Here is a 21639-nt window from a genome sequence, read left to right as displayed (position 1 = left end):
GGATTTCCTTCCTTCCCCCGAGGCCTTGACGTCAAGCGCCCGGTGATTCACACCGGGGCTGGCACACGGGACACGCCGGGACACGCAGGGACACACCAGGACACATGTGGCACACCCTGGGGTGGGTGTCACACACCCCCCCCCCCGCCCGGGGATGCACTTGGGGACCGCAGGGACAACGCGGGTCCATGTACCTGCACGGTGACATCCCTGTCCCCACGGTCCCATCCCTGTGCCACTCCCCCACACGCCATCCCACGCCTGCGCAGGGGTCACCCCTGTCCCCCCCCCCCCCCCCCCAGGTCTCCCCGTCCCTTCCCGCCGCCCCCACCCGACGCTCCCGCTTCCGCCCCCGCCGCCGCCGTCCCCTTCCCACGGCGCGGGGGACGGTGACCCTGGCCCCGCTCCCGCCGCGGCCACTTATTTTTAGCCCTCGCTCCTTCCTGGCCGGATCCGGCACTCGCCTATTTTTGACACAGTGGGGGGGAGCCTCATCCATGGCCCCCCCAGGACGCACTGAGACCCGACGAGCTCGTGGCAGCAGTGGGTGGCGATGCTCTGGGGGTGGCGGGTGGCAGGAGGGACACGGGAGTGGCAGGAGGGACACAGGGGTGGCCGTATCGTGCGTCTCCCCCCCCCCGTTTTCCAGCACGGGGCGGGGGACAGGGTGTCCCACGAGGTGCCGGATCTGGGCGCCGGGGCAGGGTGGGGCGGGATGGAGCGGGGCCAGGGGGTCCGATCCTGCCCTTGGCCGAGCCATGCTGTCCCCAACCCCCTGCCACCCGTCCGGGTGTCCCCCCTGTGCCGGGAAGGGCCGTTGGGTCCCCCCGTCCTCCCCCCGCGGTGGCTTCCCGGCGAGGCACCGGTGGCCCTTTCCTTCCTCCCCTCCCCGCAGCGGCCACCGCGGGACAGGGCCTCGCACGAGGAACCGGCTCCCGCACGGGGACGGCCCCGTGTCCCCTATCCCTGTGCGTGGGGACAGCCCCGAGTCCCCTGTCCCTGCGCACAAGGTGGCCCCGTGTCCCCTGTCCCTGTGCATGAGGTGGCCCCAATGTCCCCTGTCCCTGCGCAGGAGGTGGCCCCATGTCTCCCAGCCCCTGTGCATGAGGTGGTCCCATGTCCCCTGTCCCCCTGCCCAAGGTAGCCCCGTGTCCCCTGTCCCCACGCACGAGGTGGCCCCATGGTCCCCGTCCCTATGCACGAGGTGTCCGCATGTCCCCTGTCCCTGGACATGATGTGGCCCCGTGGCCCCTGTCCCCCTGCCCGAGGTGTCCCCTGTCCCCTGTCCCCCTCCCCCTGCCCGAGGTGGCCCCTGTCCCCTGTCCCCACGGACGCGAGGGCGAGCAGAGGACGCGGGCGGGCTCTGGCGTTACCGTCAGCACTGACTCCTTTATACCAGCCGGGGGCTCCGGGCCGGGGCAGCGCCGCCCCCCCGGGCCCGGGGGGCTGCCAGCGCGGCCGGGGCGACGCATCCAGCTCTCGGGTGCAGCCGTGCACCCGGCTTTGGGGCGGCAGCCGGCCCCGGGGGAGGCGAGCGCCCGGCTTCGGGGCGCAGCGCGGCAGCCGGTCCCGGGGGAGGCGAGCGCCCGGCTTGGGGGCGCAGCGCGGCAGCCGGCCCCGGGGTGCTCAGAGCCGCGCCGGGCCGGGGCGCGGGGGGTGCGGGCGAGGCAGGCGCAGGCGGGAGAGGCGCGCCAGGCGCGGCAGGTGGAAGGGCAGGCACCGCACCTCGCGGGCCGCCGCCAGCTCGGAGAAGAAGGCGCGCTGGCGCGGCAGTCCCGGCTCGGCCTCGCTCTGCTCCAGGTCCTGCAGCACCCCCAGGATCTCCTGCCGCGCCGCCTGGCCCCGCAGCCCCCGCACGTCCAGCACCGCCGCCACGTGCTTCCGCCTGCGGGACGGGGAGGCTCAGGGGACGGGGGCACCCGCTGCCGGGAGGCCCGGTCCCCCGGGTTTGGGGCGCAGCGGTGCACCCGGCTCAGGGCAAGGCGTGCACCCGCCTTTGGGGTGCAGCAATGCACCCAGCCCTGCGGCGCAGCGGTGCACCCAGATTTGGGGAGAGGCATGCACCCAGATTTGGGGTGCAGCAATGCACCCAGCCCTGCGGCGCAGCGGTGCACCCAGATTTGGGGAGAGGCATGCACCCAGATTTGGGGTGCAGCAATGCACCCAGCCCTGGGCTGCAGCGGTGCACCCAGATTTGGGGAGAGGCATGCACCCAGATTTGGGGTGCAGCAATGCACCCAGCCCTGGGCTGCAGCGGTGCACCCAGATTTGGGGAGAGGCATGCACCCAGATTTGGGGTGCAGCAATGCATCCAGCCCTGCGGCGCAGCGGTGCACCCAGATTTGGGGAGAGGTATGCACCCAGATTTGGGGTGCAGCAATGCACCCAGCCCTGGGCTGCAGCGGTGCACCCAGATTTGGGGAGAGGCATGCACCCAGATTTGGGGTGCAGCAATGCACCCAGCCCTGGGCTGCAGCGGTGCACCCAGATTTGGGGAGAGGCATGCACCCAGATTTGGGGTGCAGCAATGCACCCAGCCCTGGGCTGCAGCGGTGCACCCAGATTTGGGGAGAGGCATGCACCCAGATTTGGGGTGCAGCAATGCACCCAGCCCTGGGCTGCAGCGGTGCACCCAGATTTGGGGAGAGGCATGCACCCGCCTTTGGGGCGCAGCGTTGCACTCAGCCCCGGGGCGAATCCCAGTCCCAGGTTTAACTGGTACCAGTTGCAGCCAGGACCGGTTCTATTTAAAGCCCCCGAAGTGGCGGCGTCCTGCCCGGCCCGCGCGTGCCACCGGCCCCCCGGGGGACTCGGGGACGGGGAGGGGACTTGGCGCGGGGCCGCGGCCGCTTCCTGGCGGGCGGCCAGGAGGGACCGGCAGCGGGGCGGGGGCTGCCGGGAAGGACGGACGCGGCGTCCTGTCACCCCGCTTCGGTCCCCGTGGGGACACCGTGTCCTGCCCCTGTCCCTACGGGGAGGTGGCATCTCGCCTGAGCCGTGCCACCCTGCTGCGGTGGCTGTGGGGACATGTGCCACCCCGCTCCTGTCCCTACGGGGCCACGGCGTCCCGCCTGGCCGTGCCACCCCCCTGCCACCCCCCCGGGTGCCAGCACTCACCGGACGTCGGGGAAGTCCCTCACCAGGACGCCCACCTCCATCTGCAGCGCCGCCGTGTCCTCCAGCACCAGCAGCTCCCTCAACCGTGGCACCACCGAATCCAGCCAGGGCGAGGCCGAATCCTGCCGGCGCAGGGGACCTCAGCGCCGTCGCCCCCACCCGAGGAGCACCCATGGGTGCCGGGGAAGGGGAGGGGGGTCTCACCAAGCGGCTGAAGAGCTCGCGGAGCTGGCGGGCTTCGTCCCCGAGGCGGGCGGCCACGCGGGCACGCATCTTGGCGGAGGTGCAGACCAAGCGCACCTGCAGCAGCGGCCGCACGTACTCGATGAGCACCCGCCGGTGCACCTCGCTCACCAGCACCTGCGGCACAAGGGTCGGCGGAAGGCGCTGGTGACGGCGGTCACCCCTGTGGCGTCAAAGCCGGCACCCACCTGGTAGGGCTCGGGGCGCAACGGGCGCAGCTTCTGGGTGAAGCTGGTGATGAGCATCACGATGGTGTCGAAGGCGTCGGAGCTCGTCAGCCACTTGCGCTTCATCAGCTTGTTGAAGTAGGGCTGGGGGGAGCAGCTGGGGTGGGCAGCTGGCCCGGCACCCATGGGTGGCACTTTGGGGGTGCCCCGGGGGGGTGGGAGGCCGCCCGGAGCATGGCACCCATGTATCAGCACCCAACCGATGGGCACCATGAGCACTGCACCCATGGGTGGCATCTGGCTCAGCACCCAACCGATAGGCACCATGAGCATTGTACCCACGGGGCTCTCCCAGCTCAGCACCCAACTGATGGGCACCCCACCCAGCACCTCGGTGCACCTCCCCTCCCCAGGCCGTGCCGCGCCGCGTGGGCACCTTGAGGTCCTCGAAGAGGCGCTGGGTGAGGACGTGGTTGCAGAGCCGGGTCACCTTGTCCAGGGCGGCGTGGGCCTGGCGCCGGGGCTCCTCGCTCTCCGGGTGCCCAAACTGCGCCAGGCGCTCGGCGAAGGTCCTGCCACGGGGCGGTCAGTGGGTGCTGCCGGGGACCCTGAGCACCCCCAGCACTCCGAGCACCCCAGGGACCCGGGGAGGTGGGTGCTCAGGGTGCCCTCACCTGAAGGGGGGGCAGCAGTTGACCAGGGCGATGGCCCGGCCGGTGGCACCGTCAGGCGGGGTGGCTTCGCCGGGGGCCTCCAGGAACCGCTCCACCTTCCGCTGGAAACTGAGGGCACCCACACGGGTCACCTGTGCTGGCACCCTGGGGACCCGACACTCAGAGGACCTGACACCCAGGGGATCCCAGCACCCAGGGGACCCCGGCACCCTGGGGACCCGGCACTCAGAGGACCTGACACCCAGGGGATCCCAGCACCCAGGGGACCCCGGCACCCCGGGGACCCGGCACTCAGGGGACCCTGGCACCCGGGGGATCCCGGCACCCTGGGGACCCGGCACTCAGGGGACCCCGGCACCCGGGGACCCCAGCACCCAGGGGACCTGACACCCAGGGGACCCCGGCACCCAGGGGACCCGGCACCCAGGTGCCATGCTCCCCCCGTCCCCCCACGGCCATCCCAGCTCTGTCCTGTGCCCTGTGGCTCCTGTCCCCCCACGGTGCCCATGTCCCTGTGCCCACCCCCTGTCCCCTCACGTGCCCATGCCCAGCCCCCATGTCCCTGTGCCTCATGTCCCCGTGTCCCCCCCCGTCCCCCGTGTCCCCATGCCACCTGTGCAGGAAGGCCACCAGCACGCCCAGGAGGCTGTGTGCCATCTCCATGCCAAACTCGGGGGTGATCTGGGGGGCTCGGTCCACGTGCGCCCGCAGCAGCTGTGGGACGGGCACCGCTGCGGGTGGGGGCACGGGCACCAGCCCGCTGTCCCCTGGGGACACGGCCACCACCCTGGTGTCCTCTGGGGTACCCGCCACCCCACCATCCCCTTGGGGCACCTTGGCATCCTGGCACCCCTATGGGGTACCCGGGCACCTTGGTGTCCCTATGGGGTGCCTGGGCACCCCAGCACCCCTATGGAGTACCCAGGCACCCTGGCATCTCGCTGGAGTGCCCAGCCACCCCAGCACCCCTTCAGGCTGTGGGTCACCCCACAGAGCCCTGGGTCCCCCGGGTGCCCGGTGGCGCGGTGCCCGTACCCCGATGACGCGGGTGGCCAGTCCCTCCTGCAGCTCCTGGCTGGAGGCCTCCTCCGCCCACGAGTCCTCGCTGAGCTGCAGCTCCTGCGCCACCGCCACCTCCGCCTTCGCCTGGCACCGCACCGCGGGCGTGGGGGCCCCTGCCAGCCCCCGGCCCTGGGCCCGGCCCCGTGCCACCCCAGTGCCACCCCGGTGCCCCTGTGTGCCCGTCCCAGAGCCACTATGTGCCCATCCCAGTGCCACCACAGTGCCACTGTGTGCCCGTCCCAGTGCCACCATGTGCACATCCCAGTTCCACCACAGTGCCCACTGTGTGCCCATCTCAGTGCCACCATAGTGCCCATCCCAGTTCCACCACAGTGCCCATCCCAGTGCCACCACAGTGCCCACTGCGTGCCTGTCCCAGTGCCACCATGGTGCCCATCCCAGTGCCACCACCGTGCCCACTGTGTGCCCGTCCCAGTGCCACCATAGTGCCCATCCCAGTTCCACCACAGTGCCCATCCCAGTGCCACCACAGTGCCCACTGCGTGCCTGTCCCAGTGCCACCATGGTGCCCATCCCAGTTCCACCACAGTGCCCACTGTGTGCCCGTCCCAGTGCCACCATAGTGCCCATCCCAGTTCCACCACAGTGCCCATCCCAGTGCCACCACAGTGCCCACTGCGTGCCTGTCCCAGTGCCACCATGGTGCCCATCCCAGTGCCACCACCGTGCCCACTGTGTGCCCTCCCAGGGCCACCATGGTGCCCACCCATCCCAGTGCCAGTCCTAGTGCCCACCCTGGTGCCCCTCATGCTTCTATCCCAGTCCCCGTCTCAGTGCCCGCTCTGGTGTCCGCCGCGGTGCCATACCTTGACGGCGGCAATGCAGGAGCTCTCGAGGCCGCGCTGGGTCTCGGGGGGCAGGAGGGGCCCCAGCGCCTGCGCCTGCAGCAGGGCCCCCACCTCAGGGTGCCCCAGCACCTCCCTGCGTGGGCACAGGGACCTCACAGTGCCCGCCCAGGCTGGCACGGGGGTGCCAGGGGACAGCCCTAGGGTTGCCCAGTGTGCCAGGGGGTCCCGTGGGTGGCACAGGGTGCCCAGCGTGCCGGGGGTGCGCATGCTGGGGGTGCCGTGGGTGCCAGCGGGTGCCGGGGGGTCTCACCTGGGGTAGGTGTTGCTGTGCCAGTCGAGCAGCAGGTAGAGGTCGGGCACGGCGAGGGGTCTCTGCGCCAGCGCGCCCAGCTGCTGCGCCAGCGCCCGGTGGTACCCGCGGGCGTAGACCCCGAAGGCGCCATACTCGGGGGGGTAAGCGGGCGCCACGTGGCACCGCACGGCCCCCAGATCGCCCACCAACCGAGCCGCCAGCGCTGCCAGCCGGGCACCCAGCCCGGCGGCGGGTGCCACCTGCGCCAACCTCTCGCCCGCCGCCCGTCCCACCGCCTCCTGCCAGCGGCGCCGGAGGGCGCGCGGGCGCCCCGGGGTGCCGGGTGGGTGCCGGTGATCGGCCGCCTCCTCCTGCTCCAGCACCCGGATCACCGAGCGTAAGGGGGGGTAGGGGCGCCCGGCGGGCACCGCTTCGCCCACCACCGCCCAGAGCTGCGCCAGCAGCGCCTCGTAGAGCAGCGCCACGTCCCGCGCCTGCCGCCCGGCCGCGGGGACGGGGGACGGGGACGGGGACACGGCCACGCACTCCGCCTCCAGCGTGATGATCTGCTCGTCGGCCGCCACCAGCTCCCGCCGCTGGATCAGCTCCAGGATCTCCAGCACTGGGGGGGGGGCACCCATGGGTGCTCTGATGGCACCCGAGGCCACCTGCGGCCCTGGCGCACGTCCCCATCTCACGATGTGCCATGTCCCATTCCCCCCGCAGCCCCATGTCCCCATGTCCCCCAGTCCCTGTGCCAGTGTCCCTCCGTGTCCTGTGTCCTCCTGTGTCCCCATGGCCCCTTGCCCACACCCTACGTTCCATGGTCCCCGTCCTCTCATGTCCTCATGTCCCCATGTCCCCATGTCCCCATCCCCTTGTCCCCATGCCCACAAGACCCATGTCCCCATGTCCCATGTCCCCATCCCCATGTCCCCATGTCCCCATCCCCATGTCCCCATCCCCATGTCCCCATTCCCATGTCCCCATTCCCATCCCCATGTCCCCATCCCCATGTCCCCATGCCCATGTCACATGTCCCCAAGCCCACACGTCCCATGTCCCCATTCTCATATCCCATGTCCCCACGTCCCCAAGTCCCACGTCCCCCCCCACCCCGTCCCCACGCCCCCGGCCCCCCTCACCTGAGAGCGGCTCCCTGGCCTTCCCGCGCCCCTCCTGCCGCTGTCCCCCGCCGTCCTGGTCCCCGTCCGACACCCCCTCGCTCTCCGCCGTTGGCGGGCGCTCGCCCGCAGACCCCCGCCGTCCCCGTGTCCCCAAGGCCAGCCGCAGCAGCGAGCTGCGCTTGGGGACCGGCCTCTCCGCCAGCGCCTCCACGCTGGCCTTGCGCCGCCCCGGCAGCCGCCGCAACAGCCCGAAATCCTCCGACCGCCGCCGCGCCCGGCCACCGTCCCCGTCCCCGTCTTTGGGGGGGGGGCGGCGGGCGCGGCCGAAGGGTGCCAGACCCACCAGGCGCTCCAGGGTGGCCCGGCGGCAGTAGCGGCTCTCGGGGTGGGCGGCGAAGGGGTCGCCATCCTCCTCCTCCTCCTTGGGTGTTTTCTTCAGCAGTGGCATGGCCTGTGGAGCGGCAGCGGGCACCCGGGCTGGCACCCAAAGGGCAGCCGGGACCCTGGGGTGGCATCCCGACCCCCACCCGGGACCGGGGGTGGCACCTGGATTGTCACCCTGGGCTGGCACCCAAAGGCCAGCCGGGACCCCGGGGTGGCGTCCCGACCCCCACCCGGGACCAGGGGTGGCACCTGGATCGTCACCCTGGGCTGTCACCGCGCATCCGCACCGGGTACCCAGTGTGCAAACCCAGTGAGGGTGCAAATCACCCTGTGCACCCCCTCAGCACCCGCACCCCCCGGGCACAGCCCAGAAGCTCGTGCCCCTCCGTGCGCCCATCAGCACCCGCACCCCGGGAGCACGCACCCCGCTCTGTGCGCCCATCAGCACCCCGGCAGCACGCACCCCCCTCCGTGCACCCATCAGCACCCCGGCAGCACGCACCCCCCTCCGTGCGCCCATCAGCACCCGCACCCCGGCAGCACGCACCCCGCTTTGTGCGCCCATCAGCACCCCAGGAGCATGCACCCCCCTCCATGCGCCCATCAGCACCCCAGGAGCATGCACCCCCCTCCATGCACCCATCAGCACCCCAGGAGCACGCACCCCGCTCCGTGTGCCCATCAGCACCCCAGGAGCATGCACCTCCCTCCATGCGCCCATCAGCACCCCAGGAGCACGCACCCCGCTCCGTGCGCCCATCAGCACCCCGGGAGCACCCCAGGAGCGTGCACGGCTCCACGTGCGCCCCGCCAGTGTGCAAAGCACCGCGCGCACCCACACCCCGCCGGCGCGCCCACCCCTCGGCGCCCGGCGGGCACCCCCAGCCCGGCGGCACCCCCAGCCCGGTGGCCCACGTACCCCACGGCGGTGACAGCGGGCGTGTGGCGGTGGCGGCCGCGCCGGGCGGGCAGCGGCCGGGGGTTTCCTGAGGAAGCGCCTCCCCGGTGCGGCCTCCCACGCCGGGGCAGGGTCAGCCCCGGTTCCGCTGGGTCACCGGGGCCGAGGGGGACAAGGAGGGGACAGGGGGGACCCCACCTTGCACGGCCGGCACCCCCGCGTGGCGCCGGGACGGGGCACCGATGGCACAGGGAGATTCCGATGGCACGGGGGCAGAACCCTGGTGGCACGGGGGGACGCTGGCAGGGGACAGGAGTGGGACCCTGGTGGCACAGGGGGACACTGGTATGGGACAGGGGTGGAACCCTGGTGTCACAGGGGGACATGGGCATGGGACAGGGGTGGGACCCTGGTGGCACAGGGGGACACTGGTATGGGACAGGGGTGGGAACCTGGTGGCACAGGGGGACATGGGCATGGGACAGGGGTGGGACCCTGGTGGCACAGGGGGACACTGGTATGGGATAGGAGTGGGACCCTGGTGGCACAGGGGGACACTGGTATGGGACAGGGGTGGGAACCTGGTGGCACAGGGGGACATGGGCATGGGACAGGAGTGGGACCCTGGTGGCACAGGGGGACACTGGTATGGGACAGGGGTGGGAACCTGGTGGCACAGGGGGACACTGGTATGGGACAGGGGTGGGACCCTGGTGGCACAGGGGGACACTGGTATGGGACAGGGGTGGGACCCTGGTGGCACAGGGGGACACTGGTATGGGACAGGGGTGGGACCCTGGTGGCACAGGGGGACACTGGTATGGGATAGGAGTGGGACCCTGGTGGCACAGGGGGACACTGGTATGGGACAGGGGTGGGAACCTGGTGGCACAGGGGGACATGGGCATGGGACAGGAGTGGGACCCTGGTGGCACAGGGGGACACTGGTATGGGACAGGGGTGGGAACCTGGTGGCACAGGGGGACACTGGTATGGGACAGGGGTGGGACCCTGGTGGCACAGGGGGACACTGGTATGGGACAGGGGTGGGACCCTGGTGGCACAGGGGGACACTGGTATGGGACAGGAGTGGGACCCTGGTGGCACAGGGGGACACGGGCATGGCACAAGGGTGGGACCCCACATAGAACAGAAATGGGCCCCTGCTGGCACAGGGGCACGTGGGCATGGCAGAGCGATGGGACCCCACATGGGACAGAAATGGGACCCTGGTGGCATAGGGGACCCCACGTGGCACAGGGGGATCCCAATGGCACCGGGGACAGGACCCCACCTGGCACAGGCGGACCCCAATGGCACAAGGACGGGACCCCAGCAAAGGGGGACACTGACATGACATGGGGACAGGACCCGGTGGCACAGGGGACCCCAGCGTGTTGTGGTGACACGACCCCACGCGTCACGGGGGACCCCACGTGTTCCGGGGACAGGACCCGGTGACATGGGGCGCCCCCCTGTGTCCCGGGGACAGGACTCCATGTGTCACGGGGGTCCCCACGTGTCCCGGGGACAGGACCCCGATGGCACAGGGGGACCCAGGCATGCCATGGGGACAGGACCCGGTGGCACACGGGACCCCACGTGTCCCGGGGACAGGACCCCGATGGCACAGGGGGACCAGGCATGCCATGGGGACAGGACCCGGTGGCACACGGGACCCCACGTGTCCCGGGGACAGGACCCACGCGTCACGGGGGACCCCACGTGTCCCGGGGACAGGACCCAGCGACACGGGGGGACCCGGGCATGCCATGGGGACAGGACCCGGTGGCACACGGGACCCCACGTGTCCCGGGGACAGGACCCGGTGGCACAGGTGGACCCCGGCCCAGCGCCAGGCCTGGCACCACGTGACGCCTTGTGGCCCCCCCCCCCCCCCCGGCCCGCGGCCACGCGTGTCCGCGTCCCCGCCAGCACACGTGACGACGAGGCCCTCCACGTGACACCTCAGCCGGGCACTCAGGGGTTAACGCCCCCCCCGACCGCCGCCGATTGGCCAGCACAGCAGCCAATCGGAAAGGGGCGCTGGCGCAGGCCCCGCCCCCGCCGGGGGGGGCCGGCCGGGCTGTCTCCATGCCTCTGCGCAGCCAATGGGGAGGAGCCGCGGCCGCGCCCGGCGGCTCGTGATTGGCTACCGCTCGGTGGGGGGGGAGGGACCAGCCCCGCCCCGCCCCACCCCTCCTCTTAAAGGCAAAGGGAGCGGCAGCGCCCTCCAGTGCCCCTGCCCCGCCCCACGCGTGTCCCTGCGCTCCCCAGCCGGGGGTCGGTCCCACGGGCCCAGCTGTGGGGCACCCGAACCCCCCCCCCGCGCCCCCTGACCCCGACCCGTGCCCCCAAATAAGCCCCACCCACCCCCCCGCGCCCCCCCCTCCGGCAGGTGCGCGGCGCCTTTAAGGGGCGTGACCAGCATCGCTGCGAAGCCCCGCCCAACGCAGCCCCGGTCCCTGCTTCCGCTTCCGGTTCCGGCCCGGCCCGGCCCATGGCCGCCCCCGCCGCCGCCCGCCCCTAGGGCTCCCCCGCCCGGGCCCGGCCCGGCCCGGCCCCGGCTCCGCCTTCGTGCGCCCGGGCCCGGCCATGAGCCGCTGGTAGCGGCCGCGCCCGGTGCGCCCGGCCCGGCCCGGGCCTGCCCGAGCCCCCCCGGCCCCGAGCCTCCCCGCCCCGGCCCCGGGCCTCGGCCCCGCCGGTCAGGATGTCTTCGCGCTCCGCCCTGGCGGCGGGGAACGAGCGGAACGCGGACACGGTGAGCGGGGGGGCGGGGGGCAGCGGGGAGGACACCGGGGGGAGGCACCGGGGGGGGCCGAGATGTGCCGGGGGGGGCACCGGAGGGGCGGGTGGTACCGGGGGGGGCACCGGGGGGGCGGGTGGTGCCGGGGGGGCAGCGGGCAGGTGCTGGGGCCACCCGTAAGCGGGAACGGGGGTGCGTGGGGGGGTACTGGTGTGACTGGGGAGACCCCGGAGACCCCAGGGCCGGGAAAGGGGGGGCGCACCGGGGCCAGCAGAGCCCCCCCACCCCCCGCCCCGGTCACCGTCGGGGGGACCCCGGCGTCCGGGCAGCCGCGGGCGAGGCCGGGACGCGGCCCCAGAGCCGGTCAGGCCGGATCAGTCCCCACCCCGTCGGCCGGGGCAGCGTCCCCCCCGGGGGCCTTTGGGTGCTGGGGGGGGATCCTGTGCTGAGCTGGGAGGTCTCAGCAGCACCGGGCACCCCTGTGCTGAGCTGGGGGGTCTCAGCGGCACCGGGCACCCCTGTGCTGAGCTGGGGGGTCTCAGCGGCACCGGGCACCCCTGTGCTGAGCTGGGGGGTCTCAGCGGCACCGGGCACCCCTGTGCTGAGCTGGGGGGTCTCAGCGGCACCGGGCACCCGTGTGCTGAGCTGGGGGGTCTCAGCGGCACCGGGCACCCGTGTGCTGAGCTGGGGGGTCTCAGCGGCACCGGGCACCCGTGTGCTGAGCTGGGGGGTCTCAGCGGCACCGGGCACCCGTGTGCTGAGCTGGGGGGTCTCAGCAGCACCGGGCACCCCTGTGCTGAGCTGGGGGGTCTCAGCAGCACCGGGCACCCCTGTATGAGCTGGGGGGTCTCAGCGGTACCGGTCACTCGTGCGATGATCTGGGGGGGTCTCAGCCACGTGTCCCTCCCCCTCCCCAGCTCACGGGCCTGGGGGGCAGCCGCTCGGAGAAGGGCTCGGCCTGGTCCAGCCGCTCACTGGGCGCCCGCTGCCGCAACTCCATCGCCTCCTGCCCCGAGGAGCAGCCCCACATCGGCAACTACCGCCTGCTGCGCACCATCGGCAAGGGCAACTTCGCCAAGGTCAAGCTGGCCCGGCACATCCTCACCGGCCGCGAGGTGGGGGCAGCCTGGGTGGTCCCTGGGGCGTCCCTGGGAGCAATGGGAGGGTCCTGGGGGATCCCTGGGGGCAATGAGAGGGAGCTGGGGCGTCCCTGGGGTTGATGGGAGGGAACTGGGGGGTCCCTGGGAGTGATGGGAAGGAGCTGGGGGGTCCCTGGGAGTGATGGGAGGGAGCTGGGGGGTCCCTTGGGCTGATGGGAGGGAGCTGGGATGTTCTGGGGTAGATGGGAGGGAGCTGGAGGGGAGAAATGGGGGTCCTGGGGTGAGCAACAGGGGTCCCAGGGGGCGATTGGAGGGAGATGGGGGTTCCTCGGAGGCAATTGGAGGGAGATGGGGGAGCCTGGGGTGAGTTCGGGGGTCCTGGGGGGCAACTGGAAGGAGCTGGGGGGTGACTGGGGGTAGAAATGGGAGTCCTGGGGTAGGTGAGTGCTCCTAGGGGGGTTATGGGGGGGCCTGGGGGGAGAATTGCGATGCTGGGGGGGGACGGGTGCCCACGGTGGGGGGGTCTGGGGGTAACTGGGAGCGCTGCCCCCCCATGTCCCCCCCTCACCCCCCGCTTCCTTCCCAGGTGGCCATAAAAATCATCGACAAGACGCAGCTGAACCCCACCAGCCTCCAGAAGGTGGGGAGCACCCGGGGTGGGGGCGGCACAGGGTGGGGGGCACCCCCCTGGGCACGGTGGGTGGGGGGGGTCCCGGCCCCCCCCACTAACACCTTTGCCCCTCCTCCGCGCAGCTCTTCCGGGAAGTTCGCATCATGAAGGGGCTGAACCACCCCAACATCGGTGAGTGGGCCCCCCCGCTGGGGTTGGGGGGGCACCCGTGAGTGGGGGGCACCCATGGGTGCCCGTGCTGACCCCCCCACCTCCCCCCAGTGAAACTGTTTGAGGTCATCGAGACGGAGAAGACGCTGTACCTGGTGATGGAGTACGCCAGCGCCGGTGAGACCCCCCCTGGGCACCCTGACCCCCCCGCCGGGCACCCTAACCCCCCTCGTGGGTGCTGCGCACCCCCCCGGGGGCTATGCCCCACCTGGGTGCACCCGGGGGTGCTGGGCTGGGGTTAGGGGGTGCACCCGGGGGTCTAGTGGGGGGCACGGCCCCCACCTTCTGGGGAGGTGGTTGGGCTGGGGGGTGCTGTACCTGGGGTGGGGGGGGGCGAGCACCCATGGGTGTCCCTGCAGGCGAAGTGTTCGACTACCTCGTGTCCCACGGGAGGATGAAGGAGAAGGAGGCGCGGGCCAAGTTCAGACAGGTGGGAGGCACCGGGGGGGGCACCAGGATGTGGCGGGGGGCTGGGGACAGTGGGGAGGGGCTGGGGGGGGGGGGACGTGGGGCTGGGGACATCGTGGGGGACACGGCGTGGGGCTGGAGACATGGCGGGGGGCTGGCACAGGGTGGGGGGAGGTGGCACTGCGGTGGTGGGGGGCTGGGGACATCGTCGGGGACACGGCGGCGGGCTGGCACAGGGCAGGGGGAGGTGGCACCGCAGTGGCGGGGGGCTGGGGACATCGCGGCGGGGGGTGGCCGTGGGGGAGGGCTGGCACGTGGCGGCCACACGTGGGCAGGATTGATCCCCCCCGGGGCCAGCGGCTGCAGCATCGATCGGGGTGGGACAAGAGGCAGAGGGGGGGCACCGTGGGTGGGGTGGCAGTGGGGACAGCGGGCGCTGGTGACACCCTGCTGACGCTCGCCCCCTCCCCAGATCGTCTCGGCTGTGCACTACTGCCACCAGAAGAACATCGTCCACCGGGACCTCAAGGTGGGACCCAGCTGCCCTGCGGTGTCCCCTGCCGGGGGTGGCACTGGGCAGGGGGCCGTGGGGTGTCCCGTGGTGTCCCCCGCCGGGGGTGGCACCGGGCAGGGGGCCGTGGGGTGTCCCATGGTGTCCCCCGCTAGGGGTGGCACCGGGCAGGGGGCCGTGGGGTGTCCCGTGGTGTCCCCCGCCGGGGGTGGCACCGGGCAGGGGGCCGTGGGGTGTCCCGTGGTGTCCCCCGCCGGGGGTGGCACGGGGCAGGGGGCCGTGGGGTGTCCCGTGGTGTCCCCCGCCGGGGGTGGCACCGGGCAGGGGGCCGTGGGGTGTCCCGTGGTGTCCCCCGCCGGGGGTGGCACGGGGCAGGGGGCCGTGGGGTGTCCCGTGGTGTCCCCCGCCGGGGGTGGCACGGGGCAGGGGGCCGTGGGGTGTCCCGTGGTGTCCCCCGCCGGGGGTGGCACCGGGCAGGGGGCCGTGGGGTGTCCCGTGGTGTCCCCCGCCGGGGGTGGCACCGGGCAGGGGGCCGTGGGGTGTCCCGTGGTGTCCCCCGCCGGGGGTGGCACCGGGCAGGGGGCCGTGGGGTGTCCCGTGGTGTCCCCCGCCGGGGGTGGCACCGGGCAGGGGGCCGTGGGGTGTCCCGTGGTGTCCCCCGCCGGGGGTGGCACGGGGCAGGGGGCCGTGGGGTGTCCCGTGGTGGCACTGCCCCATCCCGTGCCCTTCCCAGTGTCCTGTGCCACGTGGGGTGCCTGGTACGGCGCCCGTCCCAGTGTCCCCATGCCCGATGCGGTGCCGGTCCCAGTATCCTCATCCTGGTGTCTCCGTGCCTGACGCGGTGCTCATCCCGGCGTCCCCATCCCACCGCCCCCGTGCCGGATGTGGCGCCCGTCCTGCCATCCCCACACGGTGCCCATCCCGCTGTCCCCGTCCCGGCGGCCCTCTGCCCGACGCCGTACCTATCCCGGTGACCCCGTGCCGAACACGGTGCCCATTTTGCCATCCCCGTGCCCGTCCCGGTGCCTGCAGGCGGAGAACCTGCTGCTGGACGCCGACGCCAACATCAAAATCGCCGATTTTGGGTTCAGCAACGAGTTCACGCTGGGCTCCAAGCTGGACACCTTCTGCGGGTCCCCCCCCTACGCCGCCCCCGAGCTCTTCCAGGGCAAGAAGTACGACGGCCCCGAGGTCGACATCTGGAGCCTGGGCGTCATCCTCTACACCCTGGTCAGCGGCTCCCTGCCCTTCGACGGCCACAACCTCAAGGTGGGCAGCGGGGACGGGGCGATGTCCCCTCCTGTCCCCTGCCCCTGGCTGGGGACGGCGACCGCCCTCTCCTGTCCCCGTGTCGGGCTGGGGACGGCGCCCGTCCCAAACCCCTGCCTGTGGGGCAGCGCTGGTGCCTGTGTCCCCGTGCCCAGGGCACGGCGCCCATCCCGTCCCCGTGGTGGGGACCGTGCCCATGCCGGGTGTCCCCCCCTCCAGGAGCTGCGGGAGCGGGTGCTGCGGGGCAAGTACCGGGTGCCCTTCTACATGTCGACCGACTGCGAGAACATCCTGCGCCGGTTCCTGGTCCTGAACCCCGCCAAGCGCTGCACCCTGGAGGTGAGGGGAGTCCCCGGGGGGGCACAGGGTGGCACAGGGCGGGAGGGGGGGACAGGGGACTCGGGGGGGGGCACAGGGCTGGCGCTGGCACAGCTGGGACGGGCACCGTCCCCCCCTGATGGGGCACGTCCCCCCCCAACGGGGCACGTTCCCCAGCCACTCCGCTCCCCACCCTGTGGGCTCCCCTGGGCCAGCTCCCCCTTCCTGATGCTCTTAATTAGCTTCATTAGCTCCTAATTGCAAGCTGGCAGCATCTGTGGGTGGGTGGGCATGGGCAGGATGCAGCCAGCCATGGCCTGGCTGGAGCTGCTGGCAGGGGCTGAGCACCCCGGGGTGGCATCGGGGTGGCTAAGCCAGCCGGGGAGGGAGCCCTGTGCCTGCCGTGTGCTCGTGTCACCCCACCGGTGGCACCCGTGTCACCCCACCGGTGCCCACGGCTGCCCCGCAGCAAATCATGAAGGACAAGTGGATCAACATCGGCTACGAGGGCGACGAGCTGAAGCCCTACAAGGAGCCCGAGGAGGACTTCGGGGACGCCAAGCGCATCGGTGAGGGCACGGTGCCACCCTGGCACCCTGGGGTGGGGGTCTGCCGCGCCCCAGGGACTGGCGGTGCCCCCTCACCGTCCCCGCTCCCCGCAGAGGTGATGGTGGGCATGGGCTACACCCGGGAGGAGATCAAGGAGTCCCTGAGCAACCAGAAGTACAACGAGGTGACGGCCACCTACCTCCTGCTGGGCAGGAAGAACGAGGTGAGGTGACAACGCGGTGGCACCGCCGTCCCGCCCTGGGACGCCGGGCAGGGCCGGTGACGGGCGCTGCCGGCCGCAGGTGGAGGCGGGCGAGTCACGTACGGGCAGCAGCCTCTCCCTGGCCCGGGTGCGGGCACCCAGCGAGGCGGCCAACGGCACCGGCAAGGCGTCCTCGCACGGCAAGAGCCAACGCGGTGCCACCACCTACCACCGGCAGCGGCGGCACAGCGACTTCTGTGAGTGTCTCGCGTCCCCTGGCCCGTCCCCAGGGTGGGCACCGCGTCCCGTGTCCGCAGGGTTGGGTGGGCATCATGCTTGTGGGGTGCAGAGTAGGGTGGGCTCCGTGCCCACGGGGTCCAGGGCAGGGTGGGCACCCAGTCCTATGGCTGTGGGGCGCAAGGCAGGGTGGGCTCTGTGCCCACGGGGCCCAGGGCAGGGTGGGCACCCGGTCCCATGGCCGTGGGGCGCAAGGCAGGGTGGGCTCTGTGCCCACGGGGCCCAGGGCAGGGTGGGCACCCTCTCCCACGTCCTAGAGGGTGTCTGGTCCAGCCGTGCCCCCCACGGCACAGCGGGCAGGACCCTTGCCCACGCCGTGCCCTCCCTGAGCCCCCCCCGCCCGCAGGCGGCCCCTCGCCGGTGCCCATGCACCCCAAGCGCAGCCCCACCAGCGCGGGCGACGCGGAGCTGAAGGAGGAGCGCATGCCCGCCCGCAAGGCCAGCTGCAGCGTGGTGGGCAGCGGGCGCGGGATGCCCCCCTCCAGCCCCATGGTCAGCAGCGCCAACAACCCCAACAAGTCCGAGATTCCCGACCGGCACAAGGACGGCGCCATCAACACGGTGGGCACGGGGCTGGGGGCACGGCTCGGGGCTGGGGAGCAGGGGTGGGGGGCACCCGGGGGGCTGGGAGATGGGAGGGTGGGCACCCGGGGGGCTGGGGAGCAGGGGTGGGGGGCACCCGGGGGGCTGGGAGATGGGAAGGTGGGCACCCGGGGGGCTGGGGAGCAGGGGTGGGGGCTGTGGGCGCCCATAGAGCTGGGGAGCAGGGGTTGGGGGCACCCCTGGGGCTGGGAGATGGGAGGGTGGGCACCTGGGGGGCTGGGGAGCAGGAGTGGGGGGCACCCATGGGGCTGGGAGATGGGAGGGTGGGCACCCATGGGGCTGGGAGCAGGGGTGGGGGGCACCCATGGGGCTGGGGAGCAGGGTGCAGCCCCCCCGGGGCCGCATGGACAGCATGCAGGAGCCCGTGGGGCTGAGAAATCGGGGCACCCCTAGGGCTGCATGGGCAGGGCGGGGGGCCCCCTGGGGCGGGGGGATCGCGGCAGGGGGGCACCCCGGCGCTGATGGCGCCCGGCGCCTTGCAGAACAACCTCCCCTCGAGCGTGATGGCGCGCAGGAACACCTACGTCTGCACCGAGCGCCCGGGCGCCGACCGCCACTCGCTGCTGCAGAACGGCAAGGAGAACAGGTAGGGTGACGGGCGACCCCGGGGGGTCCCATCCCCTCTGTCCCCCCCCGTAACGCCTCCCTCTTTCCCTCGCCCGCAGCTCCGTCGCCGGCCGGGTGCCCCCGGCGTCACCCTCCAGCCACAGCATCGCCGCCGCCTCCTCGGAGCGGGCCCGCCTGGCGCGGGGCACCACCGTCCGCAGCACCTTCCACGGCGGGCAAGTGCGGGATCGGCGAACGGGGGGGGGTCCCAACGGGCCCCCCGCCTCCCCCACGCTGGCGCCCGAGGCCTCGCCGCTGCCCCAGAGCCGCTCGCGGGCCACCTCCAACCTCTTCAGCAAGCTGACCTCCAAGCTGACCCGCAGGTGAGGGGGCCGCGGGCGCCGTGCCCGCCGTGCCGGCGCTGCCCTCGCCTTCCTCACTCCTCTTCTCTCTTCCAGGGTCACTCTTGACCCCTCTAAGCGGCAGAGCTCTAATAGGTGCGTCTCGGGCACCCCCACGCCTCCAGGAGCCAAAATCAGTAAGTGCCCGGCGTCACCGGCGCCGTGCCACTGGTGCTTGTCCCAGTGCCCCCGGCGCCCATCCCGGCGCCGCCGGTGTTTGTCCCGGGATGCGTCTCAGTGCCGCCGGTGTTCGTCCCGGTGCCACGGTGTTTGTCCTGGTGCGCGTCCCAGTGCCGCTAGTGTTTGTCCCTGTGCCACCGGTGTTTGTCCCGGTGCCCGTCCCTGTGCCACCGGTGTTTGTCCCGGTGCCCGTCCCAGTGCCGCCAGTGTCTGTCCTGGTGCCCGTCCCAGTGCCGCCAGTGTCCACCCTGGTGCCTGTCCCGGTGCCCCCAGTGCCCCTCCTGGTGCCACCAGCAGCCACCCCAGTGCCGCCAGCGCCCGCCTCGCTTCGCTCCTGTCCCTTCTCTCTTTCTGCCTCTCAGCCTTTGCTGCCGCCGGGGGTTTGGGGGGAGCGTGGCGGGGGGGTGATGCCCCCCCTAAACTGGCTGTGAGCCTGGTGGGGGTGGTGCCCCCCCACATCGGGCACAACTTTGAGGGGGGAAGTGTCCCCCCAAACAGGCATGACCTGGGGGTGGGGGATTCTCCCCCAAATTGGGGGTGCTGCCCCCTCCCCAATGGGCATCACCCTGGGGGAGATGATGTGGCCTGAGATGGGGGTGGTGCCCCCCCAGTTCAGCATTGCCTTGGGGGGGGATGATCTCCCCAAAATGGGGGTGGTGCCCCCCCAAAAATGGGCGTGAGCCTGGGGGTATCATGTGCCCCAAATTAGTGCCCCCCAAAATTGGGGTGGTGCCCCTCCCAAGGGGGCAAGACCTTAGTGGATGGTGTCCCCTAAATTGGGGCCTGTGCCCCCCCAAATCGGGCACAGCTTCGGGGGGGGCACAGTGACCCCAAAATGGGGACCATACCCCCACATCGACTACATGGCGATGGCCCTGAAAGGGGGGTGGTGCCCCCCAAATAGGTGCAAAACTGGGGGGGCTTGGTGTCGCCCATGGTGGGCAGAGCCCCCGGCCCCCCCTGACGTGTCCCCCCTCCCCAGGGTCGCAGACGAACCTGAGAGAATCGGGGGACCTGCGCTCACAAGGTGGGTGCCGGCGCCCCTGGGTGCTCCCCAACTCGTGGGTGCTCCGTAGGGTGGGCAGCCCCCTGCCCACGCCATACCCACCCCCGGTGCCCCGTAGCCCCCATACCCACGTCCAGTGCCCTATAGCCCCCATACCCACCCCCAGTGCCCCCTGCCCATGCCATACCCTCCCCTAGTACCCTATAGCCCCCATACCCACCTCCGGTGCCCCGTAGCCCCCATACCCGCGTCCAGTGCCCCGTAGCCCCCATACCCACCCCTGGTGCCTCCTGCCCATGCCATACCCACCCCTAGTACCCTATAGCCCCCATACCCGCGTCCAGTGCCCCGTAGCCCCCATACCCGCGTCCAGTGCCCTGTAGCCCCCATACCCACCTCCAGTGCCCCGTAGCCCCCATACCCACCCCTAGTGCCCCCTGCCCATGCCATACCCTCCCCTAGTACCCTATAGCCCCCATACCCACCTCCGGTGCCCCGTAGCCCCCATACCCACGTCCAGTGCCCCGTAGCCCCCATACCCGCGTCCAGTGCCCTGTAGCACCCATACCCACCTCCAGTGCCCCGTAGCCCCCATACCCACCCCCAGTGCCCCCTGCCCATGCCATACCCTCCCCTAGTACCCTATAGCCCCCATACCCACCTCCGGTGCCCCGTAGCCCCCATACCCACGTCCAGTGCCCTGTAGCCCCCATACCCACCCCTGGTGCCTCCTGCCCACGCCATACCCACCTCCAGTGCCCTATAGCCCCCATACCCCCCCCGGTGCCCCCTGCCCACGCCATAGCCCCCCTCCCGGTGCCCCCCTGCCCACCCCGCGCCCCCCTTTCCCCCCGCAGTTGCCATCTACCTTGGGATCAAAAGGAAGCCGAACCCCGGCTGCTCCGATGCCCCTGGCATGTGAAGGTGACGAGCGCCCGGCCGGCCGAGGCGGTGATGGCGGCGCTGCGGCAGGCCACCCTCTCGGCCGGCTGCCGCGCGCGCCAGCCCCAGCCCTTCCTGCTCTCCTGCACCCACGACCGGGGCCCCAGCGAGCACTTCTGCCATTTCGAGGCCGAGGTTTGCCGGCTCCAGCGCCTCGGCCTCCACGGCGTGCTCTTCCGGCGCCTGGCCGGCACCGCCGGCGCCTTCCGGGCCACCTTGGCACGCGTGGCCGGTCAGCTCCAGCTCTAGGGACCCGCTGGGACCCCCGCCTCGAGGGCTGCGCCCCTCCCGGGGGCTGCGTCGGCACCGGGACCCCCCCGGGGGCTGCGGTCCCCCCCGGCGCGGCACCCCACCTGGCACCCAGGGCTGCGCCGGCGTCGGGACCCCCTGGGGTGCGTCAGGTCCGGCACCCGGGACTGTATCGGCGGTGGGACCCCCCCAAGGGTGCACCGGATCCGGCACCCGGGGCTGCGGCGGAGCTGGGACCCCCCCCAAGGGTGCACCGGATCCGGCACCCGGGGCTGCGGTGGAGCTGGGACCCCCCCAAGGGTGCACCGGATCCGGCACCCGGGGCTGCGGCGGAGCTGGGACCCCCCCCCAAGGGTGCACCGGATCCGGCACCCGGGGCTGCGGCGGAGCTGGGACCCCCCCCCAAGGGTGCACCGGATCCGGCACCGGGGGCTGCGGCGGAGCTGGGACCCCCCCCAGGGTGCACCGGATCCGGCACCCGGGGCTGCGGCGGAGCTGGGACCCCCCCCCAGGGTGCACCGGATCCGGCACCCGGGGCTGCGGCGGAGCTGGGACCCCCCCCCAGGGTGCACCGGATCCAGCACCCGGGGCTGCATCAGATCCAGGACTCCCCACCCTGGGGGCTGCATCGGCACCGGGACCCCCCTGGGAGCGGTATTGGCACCGGCACCGGGGTCTGCACCGGATCCAGGCCCCCC

At 72.5% G+C, this 21639-nt stretch overlaps 2 protein-coding genes across 4 annotated transcripts; one reads left to right on the top strand and one right to left on the bottom strand.

The window, feature by feature from the left end:
- Nucleotides 1–1535: 1535 nt before the first annotated feature.
- EXOC3L2 (exocyst complex component 3 like 2) lies at nucleotides 1536–7939 on the bottom strand. The gene is made up of 12 exons (XM_075134345.1): nucleotides 7835–7939; nucleotides 7510–7708; nucleotides 6383–6986; nucleotides 6091–6205; nucleotides 5237–5347; nucleotides 4815–5053; nucleotides 4202–4345; nucleotides 3964–4099; nucleotides 3549–3671; nucleotides 3322–3477; nucleotides 3118–3239; nucleotides 1536–1885 (listed from the first exon to the last, which is right to left on the bottom strand). The coding sequence occupies exons 1-12, from the start codon at nucleotides 7937–7939 to the stop codon at nucleotides 1627–1629; spliced, it is 2313 nt and encodes a 770-aa protein (XP_074990446.1). The 3' UTR covers nucleotides 1536–1626.
- A 3442-nt stretch (nucleotides 7940–11381) lies between these two features.
- Nucleotides 11382–21016, top strand: MARK4 (microtubule affinity regulating kinase 4). 3 transcript variants are annotated; one of them, XM_075134463.1, is made up of 18 exons: nucleotides 11383–11534; nucleotides 12437–12634; nucleotides 13206–13259; nucleotides 13373–13421; nucleotides 13512–13577; nucleotides 13820–13890; nucleotides 14341–14397; nucleotides 15412–15648; nucleotides 15868–15987; nucleotides 16436–16535; nucleotides 16629–16738; nucleotides 16818–16974; nucleotides 17361–17575; nucleotides 18100–18203; nucleotides 18283–18546; nucleotides 18622–18701; nucleotides 19727–19771; nucleotides 20608–20807. In XM_075134463.1, the coding sequence occupies exons 1-18, from the start codon at nucleotides 11484–11486 to the stop codon at nucleotides 20670–20672; spliced, it is 2043 nt and encodes a 680-aa protein (XP_074990564.1). In that variant the 5' UTR covers nucleotides 11383–11483; the 3' UTR covers nucleotides 20673–20807. The 3 variants fall into 3 exon arrangements, with proteins under 3 accessions (XP_074990563.1, XP_074990564.1, XP_074990562.1); XM_075134461.1 differs by lacking the exon at nucleotides 18622–18701 and having other exon boundaries at nucleotides 20608–21015; XM_075134462.1 differs by lacking the exons at nucleotides 13206–13259; nucleotides 18622–18701 and having other exon boundaries at nucleotides 11382–11534; nucleotides 20608–21016.
- Nucleotides 21017–21639: the final 623 nt, after the last annotated feature.

This window comes from Calonectris borealis, chromosome 32 (genome assembly GCF_964195595.1).
Source record: "Calonectris borealis chromosome 32, bCalBor7.hap1.2, whole genome shotgun sequence".
In the NCBI taxonomy this organism is placed as follows: Eukaryota; Metazoa; Chordata; class Aves; order Procellariiformes; family Procellariidae; genus Calonectris; species Calonectris borealis.
The sequence above is the reverse complement of the archived record's forward strand: the minus strand, read 5'-3'. Positions and strand labels throughout refer to the sequence as shown.

What these genes read in the sequence shown, in the direction of transcription:
- EXOC3L2 (XM_075134345.1), bottom strand. Translation starts at nt 7,939, where the DNA reads ATGCCACTGCTGAAGAAAACACCCAAGGAGGAGGAGGAGGATGGCGAC. An exon ending in GGGCCACCCTGGAGCGCCTG is followed by an intron (nt 7,709 to 7,834) that starts GTGGGTCTGGCA and finishes GGGCGGCGCAAG; the next exon opens with GCCAGCGTGGAGGCGCTGGC. An exon ending in AGGGACTTCCCCGACGTCCG is followed by an intron (nt 1,886 to 3,117) that starts GTGAGTGCTGGC and finishes CCCGTCCCGCAG; the next exon opens with GCGGAAGCACGTGGCGGCGG.
- MARK4 (XM_075134461.1), top strand. Translation starts at nt 11,484, where the DNA reads ATGTCTTCGCGCTCCGCCCTGGCGGCGGGGAACGAGCGGAACGCGGAC. An exon ending in ACCCCACCAGCCTCCAGAAG is followed by an intron (nt 13,260 to 13,372) that starts GTGGGGAGCACC and finishes TCCTCCGCGCAG; the next exon opens with CTCTTCCGGGAAGTTCGCAT. An exon ending in CGGGGACGCCAAGCGCATCG is followed by an intron (nt 16,536 to 16,628) that starts GTGAGGGCACGG and finishes CGCTCCCCGCAG; the next exon opens with AGGTGATGGTGGGCATGGGC.